Here is a 17554-nt window from a genome sequence, read left to right on the forward strand (position 1 = left end):
TTAAAGCCCTTCAGGTGATTCTGATCCATGCTGTCGTTTGAGAACCATTGATTTATGGGATGCTCTTGCTGTTGTTTAGCTAAAGGTTCCAAAGATATGAACATTAATCTGGTGGCAGTAGACAGGGAAGAGAAGTTGTAGAGGAAGAATTTTAGAATTACGGAGCTTGTTAACAATCGGATATGAGCTATAACAGAGAATATTGCGGTTTAAGATGTTTGAGACTCTACAGAGTCTGGCTGAATGATGGTACCATTAACAGAAGTGTGGAAGTTAGGAAAGAAGATGGTTGGTTTGTGGATGGGTAGGATGATAGAATTGGTTTTGGTTATCTTGACTTTGACATGGTGGAGGAACATAAAGTGACCTTGCCAAGCAGGCAGTTGATATACTGGTCTGGTGTTCTGAAGAGAGGTCAACACTGAAGAAAGAGCTAAAGAAATCACCTGTTTGTATTAGAGTCTGAAATTGAAGCTCTAGGATCAAAGAATACATTTGCCAAACTCCTTCCTTTTAATCTGGTAGTTTGCAGTTGCAAAGCTTAAGTTTTTTTGCTCTTGCCTCTTTAATTCTTTCAAATACTGGGGTGAAATCAATATGATCATCTCCAACTTACAGATAAGAAGACTGAGACGTGCTCAGGTCTAGAGCCAGAGAACAGGCCCTTTTGACTCTGAGTCTGTACTTTGGCTATAATACCACATGCTTCATGCCGAGTGTCTCTGCTTGACTCCTGTGGCCTGGACTGTCCATGGCAGTCTTGCCACCATAGTTCTGAGTAACCATATGGGTTCCAGGAAGCAGTGATATGCTCAGATGTGAGGAGGAACAGGCAGGGAAGGAAATTCCAATCAGTAGCAGTTAAAAACGAAGATGAAACCCTTTGGTTTCCTGGCCAAGGTTTCCTTGGAGGATATCCAGTCACTTAATAAATATTGGATTGAAGAGTATATGGTGGTTACCTTGATGGACCCATAAGTAAATCACTCAGGGGCTTTTTGCTCTTCTTATTGAATATATGTGAGGCCATTACACAGTGATTTATTTGAACTGGACGTCTTGAAAATGGTGACATTTACAAAAATGTCCCATCGTAACTTAACCTTTGTCATGTGGGAGACCATAAACACTTTAACCTTTCTGACTAATATTAATTATAATTATTGCTCTTTATTTTCAGTAACTATGTTTCATAAAACTATTAGCTAACAATTATCCACTTTGCAAAAATTTTGCCTTCTCATATTTGCAATATTGTTCAGATTTGCAAACTAATTTCAATATTGGCATGAACCTAAAAGTATGAAGGAAAATGTCCAGTGTGTTGAATTGGCTGAGATACTCCTCTCTCTAAATGTAATTAGGCAAGAACTGATTAGGTCACTGTTACTGTTTCAAAAAGTACACAAAATTTGTTCTGTTTTGATGATCAGAGCTTGACCTTTTCTTATTTATTTTTTCATAATTACTTTTATTCTAGTCTGGTTTTTCTCATCAGTTTGAATAATTACGAAAATATTTAGCAACTGCTTTCTCAGCCCTTAAACATCACTCATTAAAACAGAAGCATGAAAAAGAATTGTGAAAATGTTCCTAACACATCAGAGGTTGGATTCGTCCTGGAATTTCCTTTTTATGTCCTCTGTGGTCATCTTTAAAGGATGATCTTTACCAGTTGTTCCAGATAAAAAACAAAACAAAACAAAGCAAATTTCCAGATTTGATGATTTGAGTTGAATGACCAATTTAATTCTAGTTTAAAGTAAGACATCTGAATATGTCACATACCTTTCTGTGCAGACATTTTTTCTGTTATGGTTAATAAGTGTGCTTATGCTATTTATTGCATTTATTTATAGACTTAATTTTTTTTAGAGTAGTTTTAGGTTTACAGACAAATCACACACAAAGTATAGAGAGTTCCCATACACTGCCTCCTTTCTTCCCAAGCACACTGTTTCTCTTATTATTAACTTACATTAGTGTGGTAAATTTATTATAATTGATGAACCAATATTTATGCGTTATTAACTAAAGTGTACATAGTTTACATTAGGGTTAGCCCTCTGTGTTGTATGGTTCTGTACGTTTTGATAAATGCGTAATGTCATGTATCCACCATTATGGTATCATAAGGAATAGTTTTACTGCCACCTAAAATTGCCCTGTGCTTCCTCTGTTCATTCCTGCCTCTCTCTCTAAGAAAGGCAACTACATACTGGCACCCACTGATCTTTTTTACTGTCTATAGTTTTGCCTCTTCCAGAATGGGAAAATTATTAGAATCATACAGTATGTAATCTTGTCAGACTCATTTCTATCACTTCACTATATGCATTTGTAGTCCTTCCATGTCTTTGGGTGGCCTGATAGCACATTCCTTTTTATCGCTGAATAAGATTTCATTGTGTGGATGTACCACACAATGTGCTTGTTTATTTATTCACCTGTTGAAAGACATTTTGGTTGCTTCCAGTTTTTGCCTATTATGAATAAAGTTGCTATTCATAAACGTTTCTGTGTGGGTTTTTGTGCGAACAAACATTAAGTTTTCAACTCATTAGGGTAAATACCTAGGAGTGCAATTGCTGGATCATACAGTAAGCTTAGGTTTGGCTTTGTAAGAAACTGCTAAACTGTCTTCTAGAGTGGCTGTACCATTTTGAATTCCCTCCAATAATGAACATGAGTTCCTATTGTTTTACATCCTCACCAGCATTTGGTAGTGTTGGTGTTTTGGATTTAATAGGTATATAGTAGTATCTCGTTGTTTTAGTTTGCAGCTCCCTGATGACATATGTTAGGCATTTTTCATATACTTTATTTGCTGTCTTTGGTGGTTATATCCTCTTTCATGAGGTGTCTGTTTAGATCTTTGTCTATTTTTAAATTGGGTTGTTTGCCTTCTTACATTGAGTTTTAAAGAAGTCTTTGTATATTTTGGATATATGTTTTGCAAATATTTTATCCAAGTTTATGGCTTATCTTTTCATTTTCTTAAGAATTTATTTTTTTAAATATTTCTTTCAGCTATGAATTTGTGAAGTACCTTAGACAGCATATATGCAATTCTTTGGGGTCTATGATTGAAGAAGAAATGGAAAAATGCACATCTGATCAGAATCATGGTGAAGAAGTTGGTTATGACACAGTTGTACAGCATGTGACTAAAAGAACTCAGGAATCTAAAGAGTGAGTATGCCCATAATAATATTTTAAAATAATTTTTTTCTTATTAGAGCTCCTTGACAACACATCTTCCTTCATACTGGCTAGAACAAGTCTTTAAAGTGAGCCAGATCATATCACTCTTCTGCTCAAAACTCTCCATAGCCTTCCTGTCTCACTCAGAGTAAAATCCAGTGTTCTTGCTATACTTGCAAACCCGGCATGAGCTGTCTGCTCTCTCTCCTACCTCATTCCCTCTCATTTTGCTCCAGCCACCCTGGTCTCCTGGCTCTTTCTCAGACAAACCAAGCCGGGCCCTCCCTCAGGGTCTTTGCACTCACATTGCTTCCACTACCCAGAATGTAATTTTGTCAGATGTTTTCATGACCTGCTCCTTCTTTTTTTTTTTTTTTTAGGTCTCTTCAAATGTTATCTAAGTGATTAATAAAGTATGACATATGTGTTTGCTTTTTTAATGCTTATTTTCAGTGGCTCCCCACTAGCTTGTAAGCTCCATAAAGGCAGATAATTTTATTTATTTATTTTTGTCTATTTCTCTGCCTTTAGTGCCTAGAAAAATGCCCGACACATCTCAGATGCTTAATAGGATTTTGTTGAATGAATTTAATGAAATTGTCTTGCTCTAATACAAATTTATGTAACTGATGTTTGAAATAATTCTAGCTTTAGCAATAAATTGGTTTAGTATTTTTGTTGCTAAAACAAAATACCATGCCATGGGTTGGCTTAAACAATGGGAATTTATTAGCTTACAGTTTTGAGGCTAGGAAAATCAAAAGCAAATAAATTACCTCCTATCTTCCAATAACCCATAGTGTCATGAGGAGTTTGACATTTCACTGAAATATAAACTTGAAATTGAGAGTTTCAATACAGTATGGTTAGTGCCATGCTATATGCAGATCACATGGGAATATAGAAAAAGGGTATATTTGAATACACATTAAGCAGCTATTAACAAAGAGATGCTAAAATGCAGTAGCTCAAACAAGACAATTTTTTTCTCTCTTATGTAACAGTTCAGAAGTACATTAAGTACAGGATGGGTAGGCCCAATATGTTCATCCAGGACCTCTGATTTATTTTATTTTGTTGTTCCAGCTTTTAGGACTGCAAGCTGTTGTAGTATGCAAGCATCCATAGACAATGTATAAATGAAAGAGCATACGTGTGTTCAAATAAAATTTGATTTATAAAAATAGGTGGTAGGTGAAGGGCTTCAAGCAGGCATCTGATGTGATCGGGTTTGCATCTGGAGAGGAGCATGTCCTACCAGAGCATCACATGCCTTTGATTGCAGGCACTGGGTCAGGGATGCACACATGACACAGTCAGAGCTGGGAGAACCACTGAGATTCAGGTTCCCTTCCCCAGTGAGACTTGATTCCCAGGAGGATCTAGGCTGGAGCTTTTGCAGTCATGTTAGAACTACAAGGGGAAACCCTATCAGAGAATGAAGCCAATGTGCAGAAGAGCAGAGCTGAGAGACAAGAGAGAAAAACCACATCCTGGTGGTGTAATTTGAGCCCCTGGATCAAGCTGGACCTGAAGCCCACATGAACACTTTCATTATGTGAGCCCATAAATACCCTTTTTCCTTAAGCCAGTTTGAGTTGGATTTACTGTCCATTCCTTGGAGTGGGTAAACTCCAGACTGATTCAGAGAATGAGGGAAATGTCAAGGATAACAGATAGGTTTTCAATTAGTGCAATTCATAGTTTCTCATAATAAAGCAATATTGTAAGTCATGATAAAAAATTATATATAATATAGTTGTCCATAGCAATAATCATTTTTGTGAAGTAGATGATAATTCTTACTTGTTGCAAAATAATATTATTGTGAACTGAATAATCAATAAGGTCCTGCTGCCCCTGCCTACCACCTGAGTTTGTTGTGGGTGGTGGCCTGCAAGATGCATGATGTTCCAGGGAAATTATCAGCTTATGAAACGTGTAGGTAATGGCGGCTGAGCAGTCCCACTCGAGAGCATATAGAGGAGCCTGAATACTCTTGCTACAGTGATTTATCCCCTATTATATGGTATAAACCCACAGGCTTTGACTGATACATTGTTTGATAGTTGGTTTTTTTGATTTTGTTTTTATTTTTCAATAAACCCTTTCAGGAGGAAAAAACAAACAAATAAACAAAAACCCAAAAAACAAAACCATAGGCAGTAAGCCAGATTTGGCCCCCAGGCCATAGTTTGCTAACCCCTGTTACCTTCATCTCATGGTTGGAGAAGGCACACTAACTTCACAACTGTGTTTCAGCCTGGCCAAGGGAAGAGAGAGTAGAGGGCAAGCAGCTTCCTTCATTCACTTTTCACTGGCTACACTTGATCATGTGCCCACATCCATCTGCAGTGGAGACTGGAAATTTAATAACTAGCTGATGACCCCTAGTGGAAACTTGGGGGCGGGTTTCTAGTGCTACCCTAGACTAGGAGGAGGATGAATACTGGGGACAGTTGACAAACCTTCTCACAAGGGTCATTCAGCTTGGCCTGATGGGAGTCACAGAAGTGAAAGAGGTTAAGTTAGTCACTTATGAGCTTAATTTTTATTAAGCCAGTTTTCATTCCACACAGCTCCAGGATATCAGGACCAGAAAATAACTTAGATGTCACATGTCTGAGCTCTTCATTTTACAGGTCCAGAGAGTCAAATTAAGTGATGTGTCTTGAGTGGTACAATTGTTTGATATTGGAGGCCAGTGTGGGGGCCCATCTTTCTTCTAGCTCCCTTTTTGGGGCTGTTTTCACTGTATGTTGTCCTGTAGGTATTCATATATTGTTATTTATATATTGTTCTTTTTCCATTTACTTGTGTTTTTAACTGCCAGCTAATCCATTATAAACTCTTAAGGGCAGGAATTGTGTGGTATACTCATGTCTGACCTTCAGCCCTTTAAAAGTGTTTCTCCATGTATATTGTTAATTGCTTGCCTGTCTTTCTGGCCTAACAGTGGATGAGAAGCAATATAATATTTGCCAGATTTGTTGCTTTAAAAAAACACGTCTTTTGACTAAAGACGTCAAGAAGCTGAAAGCCTTGAAAGGAAGCCAAGTGGATACCATAGACATTGGGGAGCCACTGAGGGTTCTTGACCAGCAGAACAGCATGACATAATGTCTAACTCTCACTCAAAATGTAATTTAATACAGAGCAGGAGCTGGGATGAAAGAAGGTTTGAAGTTTTTCATATTTAAGCCTAGTTACTTGGATATTCCTCATTTTTATTATCTTTCATCTTTGGCATATGATTGATGGTCTCACTTTTTTTTTTTTTCTTTAACCCCTATATGAAATGTGACATAACAGAAGACTTTAGTGACATAAAGGGCAGGATGGGCAAGTAGAGTAGTTTTCTAGTTTCTTCTTAATTCATTCTTATTAGTGTAGTTCTGTCCTTTAGTTTAGATGTTTCTACTTCTTAGGATAGTAAGCAATAGTAAGCATATTACTATTATCTATAGTTAAAAATTTTCTGAAGCTAAATGGTAATGATTTTTTATTCTAATGAAATTTTTTACCTAATTTTTATTCATAGTAAAAACTTATTAATTTGTATGCTACAAGTTCAGTTTTGCTGATGTTTTGGACAAATGCCACTGTAGTCTCTAGACTTGGATGTGTGTGATTTCTCTAGGTGCTTTTAGCATCTAGTTTCTCTCCATGCTGAGCCATCGTGGTTGTTTCCAATTGCAGCTTGAAGGCAGGGATTAGAGTTTAGAATGTAGCTCATCTTGCTAGTATCAAAAAATTTTGACTATATACCTGAGCTTATATTATTTATTTATTTTTAAATAAACTTTTGGAAATTATTATTTTGGGCAGAAGCTCTTTCCTTTTATGACAATTGGTTGTATTAATTCAATAAAATGTTATTGCTTGAACAAGATGATAGCATACAGCTATTAATAAATTTAACAATTGTAAACCATTAATATATTAAGTAAAAGCCATGGAGATTAAGATGACTTATTTCTTGATTTGGTAAAATAATAAAGGATTCATCTGCATATTTGTATGATATTATAATTCCTAGTAGTCTATTTCTAGAGCTTATTATACTTATTCTAAAAGAAGTACTAAGACAGTTTTTTAGTCAGATAATGAAAGTATTTTAATGCTAAGAGGAGAGTTTTGTATAGGACTGTTATTTTTTACTTTGCAGTAAGCCATTTGATTTTCATGTGTTTTACTTCATCCATATGTAAAGATCAATACAGCAGTAATTACCTCACAAGATTTTAAGTGTCAGTGAATGTCTTCTGATATGTGAACCATGGATGAAAGGTTTTTAAGTTGTACTGAGTATTATTTTCTTTTCAAAATTTTTTTGTGTTTTTTCAGAAATTACTTGCAGTTAATGTAGCAACAGGACATATATCAACATTTTTACTGTAAATTACAAATCACTTTCTAAATTAAACATTTTGGTATTAATTTTTTAAATAGATGTTTGCACATGGAAACAATTCACCTGTCAGATCTATTGTATATTATTAATATAATGAATGGAAGTATTTACTATGTATATTTTCAGTGTTAATTGATATGTAATTTATTCGTTACCTTTAGAACTTTGTATTTCTATTGTCTTTATTTTAGAACTTCTTGGAATATGAAGACATCTTTTCAATGGTGGCTATATAGAATGGCTGCTATGAATTCTAGTTTGTTTGACTGTTGATATAAAGAGTCTGGTTCTTTAGGCTTTTTTATTTTAATTTTTTTATTATTTTAAATTTAATTTTTAAAGTTTTAACTTCTTATTGCAGTAACATATACAACTCAGAATTTCCCATTTTAACCACTTTCAAGTGTACAATTCATTAGTATTAATTACATTCACAATATTATGTTACCGTCAGCAATATCCATTACCCAACTTTTTTCATCACCTCAAGCAGAAACTCTTTACCCATTAAGCAATAATTCCTCCTCCTTCCCTACCCCCATGCACTGGCCCCTGATAACATGTAACCCACTGTCTCCATGACATTTACTTCTTTTAAGTATTTCTTATAAGCAAGAACATACAATATATGTCTTTTTGTGCCTGGCTTATTTTACTCGACATGATGTCTTGAAGGTTCAAACATGTTGTACCATGCATCAGAATATCATTTCTTTTTTATGACTGAATAATATTCCATTAGTGTTTATATCACATTTTGTTTATCCATTCATTTGCTGCTTCCACTTTTTGGATATTGTGATTAATATTGCTATAAATACTGGTGTTCAAATATCCATTCGTGTTCCTGCTTTCAGTTCTTTTAGGCATATACCAAGAAGTGGGATTGCTGGGTCATGAGGTAATTCTATTTTCAGCTTTCTGAGGAACTGCCTAACTGATTTCCCACAGTGGCTGCACCTTTAATTTAATTTCAAAAATTACTATTTTTATCTCTCCCTATGGCCATTTGGTTGTTATTTCTTGCAGAAGAATTCATGGTGGTGGTTTCAAAAAGGTTTGGAGGAAACTTTTATGTCTCAAATGAAACTTAAAGATTTTCCATGGATTTCAATTACCCTTGTGCTCTTACCTTGTATATCATTGAGGCTGGGGAATGTAATTTAGTCTTGTGTCCTGTTACTGTGGAGAGAACACTTTTGGTGGATAGTTATCGATTGCTACCGGGGTGCTGTCTTGCATCACTGATTCTTGATCCGTGGAATGGATAAAGAAGGAAGCTGGGGCTTCCAGGCTCTGTTATTCTATACTCTAAATAGACTAATGAGTATCCTTCCTGCTCTTTATATACCTTTATTTTAACTTCGGTCTTCCCTGGGTTCTTTCTGACCTCTATTGATGTTCTCTTCTATATGTGTTTTTCCTTTTGTATTGTTGCTAATCTGTTCCCATCTACTTTCAGTATTTTAGTGTTTTCTCATAATCTCTAGGGCTTAAAGAATATATATATAAATTCTATATTATATAAAATTTGTCTATAATTATAAATATCATATAAATTATATATTGTTAAATATTATATAAAGAATATATATAAATTCTATATTATATAAAATTTGTCTATAATTATAAATATCATATAAATTATATATTGTTAAATATTATATAATTTATATATATATATAATTTAAAATGTTTTAAAATTCCTTTAAACTTTAAAACCTTAGTCTACCATTTCTATCCATATCCCCTAGTATGTTTTCATTGCTCTCATGAGACATTGTACCCTATCCTTCCTTTGATTTATGTGTTACAATGATTTATTAACCAAAAATAGAAAGATAGCGGAAGTTTCTGAGCTTAATTTACTAATGCATTTCCATCATTATGATGATAACAATAGATATATGCATAGTACTTTATAATTTACAAAGCACTTTCAAATATATATTTTCACTATTTCTTGCTACAATCATGTGAAATAGTTCAGCTAGATTTTATTCTTTTGATGTCATTTTATAGATGAGAAAATTGAGACTGACTTATGTTGACATAGTGGGTAGGTTAAGTAGTCAGGATTCCAATCCAGGTTTTCGGATTTCAAATTTAGTATTTTATTTACTCTGTTAATTTAAATTTTTATGTCTTTCTGTTGTAAATATAGAGATTTCATGGTGTAGGTCATTTGCAAAATTTGTGAATTTTCCTCATTTTAAAAATGTAGGGCTGGATTAGATTACTTTTTATTATTTTTTAATGCAATTTTATTGAGATTTATTCTCACACCATACAATCCATCCAAAGCATACAATCAGTGGCTCACAGTATCATCACCTAGTTGTGTATTCCTTACCATGGATTTATTTTTATGGTTGCTTCTAGCTCCAAATTCTATTACTGAAAAAAAAAAAAAATTCTATTACTAGGATTTTGGGGGATCTCAGTCTAATAATATGGATGCTTGAGAGTTTGCACTTAATAAATGGAGAAACTTGTTATAAATTCTTTTTAAGATTTCTAGATCCAAGTAGCTTAAAGGGTTCTCAGCAATTATCTAGTCCAAATTCCTAACAATTTCAGGAATCCCTTTCCTAATATCCCTAACAGTGGATCTCTAGCCTCTGTTTTGAAGAACCTGCTAGTATCTGAATGCTTATTTAGGTCTGAGTGCACATAGAAAAACTGTAGGCAGGAGAGAAGGGAGGATAAGAAAATAGGGAAAGGGAGGATAGATAAAGAGATAGAAATAAGACAAGGGTTAAGAATGAAGTGTAAAATAGGCTAGGTTTAGGTAGTATGGTATTAGCAGTTGTCTTGTTGCTACCTACTGGAATTCATGCCATTGTAACTTGTTGCCTTTTACTACCTTTGTCCAAGTAACCAAATGAAAAACCCAGCAATAATATACTAGTAATTTTTATTCTTGTACTATTTGTACTATTCTTTGTACAAGGAAACATTGACTTAGCTTTAATTGCGTTCTTAAAGGGACTTCTCTTTTTCTCAATTTTTTTTTAATAGAGAAATTGTAGGTTTTTACAGAAAGACTATTCTTTTTTAGAAAAAATGATAATTTACCTGAGTTGACTGTTTTAATTTGTGCTGACAGCCTTTCTCTTATTCAGAACACTTTGAATTTAAAGGTACAAAGAAATGATGCATTCCCTGAGGAACATCATGATGGTAGTGGTGGAATCTATGATTAACAAGTTTGAAGAAGATGAGATACGAAGTCAAGAGAGGCAGAAAAAAATCCAAAAGGAGAAAAGCAATAGTTATTGCACGGACAATTGCTCTGATAGTGATTCATCATTCAATCAGGTGTGTTGTTTAGTTTTGCATTTGTCTTGAAGTTGTGTTTAGTGATCACTAGCTTCAGTAAATTCTTTATTAGTCAGATTGTTTTTCTTCATTCTAGTTCTAACATTCAGAAGTAAAATAACCTAATATTAAAAATTTAGTCCTTGAAATAGCATCTTATGGAAATGTACATTCAATGAACGATTACATTATGTCTGAGACAATTCTTAAAGAGGTAAGGAAATAAATAATGTATTTTGTAATTAAAAAACATAATTAGGATCAAAACCATTCTGCTTAAGTTTTAGTTAAACAAGGCAGCTTATTCCTAATTAATTCTTACTAATCAAAGTTTATATTATAGATGAGAGATGGAGATAAAATACATTCCTTATACAGTCTCTGGAGATGACTATTGGTATGAATTGTGTTCATTTTAAAGCATTAAACTCTGTTAAATATCAGGGGATTTGAAGTCTTCCATTTTCTCTGATGAGGATGTTAGAATCCTTGTCATTTGCCTATAGCAGAGCTCAGATAAAGTTAGGCTATTGGTTAGATTAGCCCTAATAGAAGACAAGGAAAACTAGCTAGACTAGTTTGTATGCACCCTGTGCATATACCCTTGACTTCCACACAGTGGTCTGACTTTAATGTGAATTCTACCTAATATTTTCAGTGAAAGATTTTTACCTAATTAGCTACCACATAAGGAATGGTAGATTCTAACTACATCCTAAAAAAGAATTTGAGAAATTTTGGGTTTCATAAACATGAAAAAAGCATGTATATTGGTCACCGTTGAGGCTGCACAATTGAAGGAAAAAATGGGTTTAGAAGTGTTGAATCAGAATTTAAATACTGCTGTGCTCAGCTTCCATTTCATCATTTAGCAGGAGGGATCATGCTGAGTTGTGAACTTTACAAGTCAGATAGATTATCTGATGTGATAGAGGAGTGACAAAGATTGTGAGTTTTCTTCATGCTGTAGCCCTTAATCATTCTTGTACATGGACTATTTGGAAGAAGCTGAGGTGTAGAGGTTTTATTTTAATTTAATGCAAGCAGATGGCTTATTCAGTAGGTTTACTGAGCTGCTTCTATAGATCAAGGACTTTTTGGAATTAAAAGGCACAGAAAAACAGAACTTTGGGGACTCTTTGTGCTCACAGATTATACTTTATTGCTTATTTGATGAATCATCTGAATGCATTGAATTGAAACAGAAGAAAAAAAATAGAGCATCATTAATTTGCTCATGTCAAGAAAGTACAATGTTCAGATCTAGATAGAATCTGGAAGTTGAGTAGCTGGCAGTTAAGAGGTCACTAATTCCCAAATGTTAGAATTTTCCCAGATCATTAGAATCCTAGAGTTTTGAAGAAATGCAAAGCTTTGGTGGGGATGCACGTGGTAGAGTACAACCAAAAGTCTTGTGATGATATGAAGCTGAGAAAGCTGGTGTTATGAACCATGATTGGGAAGGAAGGTTAGGTGTGGAGAATATCATTGAGCTCAATATTTTTAGAGTTAATGAATTTGAGATGACAGTAAGATATCCCAGTGGGGTAACAAGCAGTTGAAAATACAGGATTAACTTGGTAGAAAGGCTTGTGCTGGGGATAACACTATAAATTATCTGTGCAGAGATGTTTCTGATTATCACCTGAATAGGTGAGGTGCTAGCAGACACATTTTCAGAGGCCAGAGAGAGACAGAAGGATGGGTTGGAAAGGAAGGTACCAAACCAGAGTGTACTGCGTAGGAGCCTAAAGAGACATGAGTTTTAAGGGAGGAAGGATGGTTAATCAGCCAAAATGGAGGCTAGAAGAAAGTCAAAGAAGATGAAGGCTAAGAAAAGATCTTTGGATTTCGTGTCTGGTAGTTCACCACAGTATAATATTGAAAGGAAGAGGAGAGAAGTTGAGGGATCACCATGCTGGTTAGCCTTGATAATTTTTTGTGAAATAAAAGGCAAAGACATTTTCAGAGAGTGTGGGGGTGCTTGCCTGGGATATTGTACATAAGAAGACTAGAAAATGTAGTCTTTGTCATGAGGGCTGTTTAAGAGAATGAATTCTGCTAAAATCCAAGTCTCAGATACCTTTTATGTTGTCTGCTACTTGATGTATACTTGATTGTCTCACCAAATATGGACTCCCTGTTCAAACAATGGCTCACTTATCGTTTGTCAGGGCTTTTGTAGAACATGCTTCTGCATTGGACAAAAGACTAGATTATAATGGAAATCTATGAATAACATTTTTAGATTGCTTGATCTTGAATAGGCAGTTTGTATGTGGAGAATCGGCTATTCACTTATATTTCCTCACAGAAAATTTCCTGAGGAACTTGAGATTTACGTCAAATTTTTAAATCTTAATGTTAAAGTGAAAGGCTTTACAATTATTCTCTCATTTAATTCTTACAGTGATGCTGGGAGGTAGATGTGTTTATATTTTGTTCTGAGCGATGTGGGAAGTCTCTTTAGGGGAAGTAAACGAGTGAAGGGATTTGTAATTCTGACTGTTGCTGGGGAATGGATAGTGGGGTGGGGTAGGATGGGATACAAGGAGAAGCAGGGAGACCAGTTAGGATGAACTGGTCTAGTTAGACTAGAGATGATGGTACCTCAGACTACGGCTTTACAGAGAGGTAGTAATGGGTAGTTGGATTTAAGATATGTGAACCTTGGAGATTAATGATGGATTGGATGTAGGAAATGAGAAAAAAAAGAGGAGTCAAGATGGACTCCTATTTCAAGTAAGTCAAAATCTGGATAGATAGTACCATTTGGCAAGATGGGAAGTCTGAGGGAAGAGTGAGTTTAGAATAAAAAATCAAGAATTCTATTTTTGACATGTTAAGTTTGAGGTGCTTTTCAGACATCCAAGTGGAAATGTTGAAAGGATAATTAGATATGTAACTTTGGAAATCAAAAGACTGATATAAATTTGAGTCATCATTAAATACTTGAAGTCAGAGAACTGGATGAGAACAGTCTCAGGAGATAGTATAGAGAAGACAAGAGTGCCTCTAAAAGTGAATAGGAATCTGAGTTCTGATAGCTGTGTGACTTGGAAAAGTTATTTAACCCCTTAAGTTTTCATATCTCTCAGTCATGAATTGTGATAGTAGAGGACTTCTTACATAATAGATATTCAATAAATGGCAGCTAATATTATTGCTATTTTTGATATTTTTAGATGATTTAAATTGTTTTTTGGGGATGAGGTGGGGTGGGGGAAAGACTTCTTTTTTCTCCAAAATAGCTTATGGTATACATAAATCTTTTTCTTGATGAAAGTTTTTACTCCAGGAATTTTTCACCAAAGAATAGGCATGTATAAAGGTTAAGGAAAAGTACAGGAGAGAATGGTAATGAAAAAGTTCAAGCAGCATTATGGTATGCCTAGGGTACTATTAGTGACTTTCCACGTGTTAATGTTGTTTGCTGTATCTTTCTGTTTCGTTCATTCACATTTCCTGGGTACACATTTTGGCTTTACGTTTTTGAGTCTTACGGTCTTCTGCACATTGCAGTTGCTTGGCAAATATTAATAGTTTTCATATACATCAAGGTACACTGTTCTACTGGGACATTCAGTTCCTGTTTAAATGCCTTGGGAAACAAAAATTGCTAAGTTCACTGCTAAAGCAAGATAGATCATTCCCTTCTCTTGTTCAGAATACATTTTGTACTTGGAATTATATTAGAAAATCATTTATGGCAATACTTCTAAAAGTCTCCTATATAAATGAAAGTTCTGTCAATTATGTTGCAGAGTTACAAATTTTGTCAAGGAAAATTACAATTGATTTTAGACCAGTTGGATCCTGGGCAACGTAAAGAGGTAAGTTTAACGGATAGCTGTCAAGTTCAGTCAGCTATCATATATTTTTAATATACTAGACTCTAATCAGTAGCAGTTGGACTGTTTCTATAGAAGATAGGCCTTTATTATTATGGGAAATCCTAGAATGATATCCCTGGTAGACTTTCCAGTCTTGAAATGAAAGATTGCAGAGTGAGGAAGGCATTCCTTTGAGAATTGCCATGGTTTGGAAGAGGAAATTTTTATTTCTAGTTTTAATTTTGAGGCGATGACATTATGGTTGGTTGCCCACAAAACTATTACACTGTTACTTTTTATCTAATATGTAAGTTGATTTCTTTGGGAAAAACAAAAACAAGCTTCATATAATGCCTTTTCTATTTATAGAAAATGTAAGCAGTTTTGACACATTTGTTCATTTATTAGAAAAAGGATTTTAGAGAAGCAATTTTTTCAAATTGTGTCTGTTTAGATTTTAAAAGATTGTACAAGTAACTGTTTATGACATTTTATTTCATTTGAAAGTCAGTCTGAAATAGAAAATAGGATAGGATTTTTAAAGTATCTAAGACTTTTGTGTATATCTGCCATTGGTCTTAATTTTTGAAATGAATTTTTTTTCCTCAAACTTCATTTTAAGCTAAATAATTAGCTGTGATTTAATCCAACTGAAATCTTCTAAAAATAATTGAAAACATGTTTTAAAGGATATTGGAAATGAGACTTAACTTTTATATTTTAACTATTTTATTGTCTTCAACATAAATAGATTATTTGGAAATTTATACTTGTTCAGAATACCTTTCACTATGTTTCTAAAATTAGTAAGTTCTTAATACAATTTTATCCTTAAAGCTAACTGAAAAATGAAATTATTTAACATTGCAAATGAATTCCTAATTTTTCAAATTCTCTCATTTCCTCTGATCCTCACCACAAAAAAAGTTGTATTTAGGAGCTCTCCTTTCATATGAATTATAGACATTTTCAAATACATCCATATTCTCTTTTTCACCTAAAAGTTGATACTCTGTTTTTTAGGGTCCAGTTTCCTAAGGTTTTAGCTCTTGTGTATCTGACTCCTACCCTTTTTATCAGTAGGCTTCATTTGTTTCAGCTGGTAAATGACCAGCTTTTGAAGAACCAGGTGGAATCAGCATGCTAATTTGAGAGTGAGTTGGGGAAAAGAGTTGCTCCATTTTTACTTGGAGTACAGCTATTCCCCACTGCTGTCTCTTGGGGCATACTGTTTTGAGTGAATTCTGGTTGGATCCTGAAAAGAATGATTGGGAAGTATGCTGTCTGTGAAAATTCAGAAATTCAATTTTGCATCCAAGTGCTGAATAATTTTTTTTTTCTACCTTAGTGGTTAGAAGGTCAGAAAATATGGTAAAGCAGGAAAAACAAGTTCAAATTAATTGCTTTGTCAGATTTATTCATATGTTCTTAAATGGAAATGCTATACGAGGGACATATTTGGGCAATACTTAAAAATTAACCCCTCAGTCTATAGGCTCTCCTATGGGAGCCTATGAGAAATGGGGGAAGTCTGTGGGACAAGGCCATTAGAAAATATTGCCCTGGTGATTCTGATTCACCCACTCTCCTTCCTTTTCTGTTTAGATAGCTGACTTAGAATCTCCCAATACACTTTGTGTTTTAATGGCTGCTTTACATAAAACAGCAACTTATTTTTTTTTTTTTCTGTGTTTGGCACTTAGTTTACAACAGGAGTTCTTGAGTTTATTTTATAAAAGGGCATCTGATTTCTCATACACTGGCTCTTTAAAGAAAGTATCTAGACTTTGTCTCTCAATAGCTTGTTAATAATTATATTGGAAAATTGGTATTATTCTAGTGTCTCAGTAATAATAAAAATCTACTATTAAAAATTATAGGTGCGATATGAAGCGTTGCAAACATTATGTTCAGCTCCTCCATCTGATGTACTGAACTGTGAAAATTGGACCACTCTCTGTGAAAAGCTGACACTGTCCCTTGCAGATCCTGATCCTGTGTTTAGTGTAAGGAAATGGTTATAGAAATAGTAAAAGTAATTTCTGCTTTCCTACTATTTTAGAACTAAATGGAATACAATAGTTTTCTTTTAATAGTGGCTTATATATTTATGGGATTTCATATTCAACTTATGAATTCAATCACTTGTATGTTCAAATGTTCATATATTATGAATTCTTTTAAAAACATTTAATTACTATTTGTAAATATTTTTCTTAATTCACAATGATGCAGATACTTGGGTATCCTTTTACATGATAAAACAAAATGCTCAAGGTTAAAGATAGGCTACTGTAATTTGGCAATGAAGTATGATTTGGCAATGAAATATAATTATCCTGGTAAACAGAAGTGGTTTGGGAGCCACTATTTGTTATTTTTATATGGAGGAAAATGTGTTAATTACCTAATACTTAAATGCATGTCAACTTGACAAACATCTGATGGTGTTGCAGCCTTCTGTAAAAACTCAGTGATATAAGAACTTCAAAGGGGAAAAAGATATTTCACCTTTAACATTTTCAAGGCCCTCACACAAGACCCTGTATTTTTTTTCCTTACTTAATGAAGACAGAATAGTGCCCGAATAGATTTCTCTTATCATTTTAAAAATTATACACTAACTTTATAAATATAGTACTGATTCTAATGGGCAGTATAAGTTGCTTTAGTTAGCCATTGTAGATAATGGCTAGTAAGAGTTAGTACTTAATTTAACAAAATTGGAAGAAATTATTATGGAGGGAAAATGGTAAAGGAACCAGGTATTTGGAATAGAAAA

The 17554-nt window shown here is 34.1% G+C and overlaps 1 protein-coding gene across 5 annotated transcripts in view; it reads left to right on the forward strand.

The window, feature by feature from the left end:
- The window catches only part of TBC1D32 (TBC1 domain family member 32), a 303664-nt gene that overhangs the window by 16805 nt on the left and 269305 nt on the right, over nucleotides 1-17554 (forward strand). For all 5 annotated transcript variants that reach the window (XM_037843270.1, XM_037843266.1, XM_037843268.1 and 2 more), the window contains 4 exons: nucleotides 3031-3192; nucleotides 10762-10939; nucleotides 14704-14772; nucleotides 16653-16778. In XM_037843270.1, the coding sequence (XP_037699198.1) occupies nucleotides 3083-3192; nucleotides 10762-10939; nucleotides 14704-14772; nucleotides 16653-16778 (483 nt within the window). In that variant the 5' untranslated portion in view covers nucleotides 3031-3082. The remainder of the gene's footprint in view (nucleotides 1-3030; nucleotides 3193-10761; nucleotides 10940-14703; nucleotides 14773-16652; nucleotides 16779-17554) is intronic.

This window comes from Choloepus didactylus, chromosome 7, assembly GCF_015220235.1.
Source record: "Choloepus didactylus isolate mChoDid1 chromosome 7, mChoDid1.pri, whole genome shotgun sequence".
NCBI lineage: Eukaryota > Metazoa > Chordata > Mammalia > Pilosa > Megalonychidae > Choloepus > Choloepus didactylus.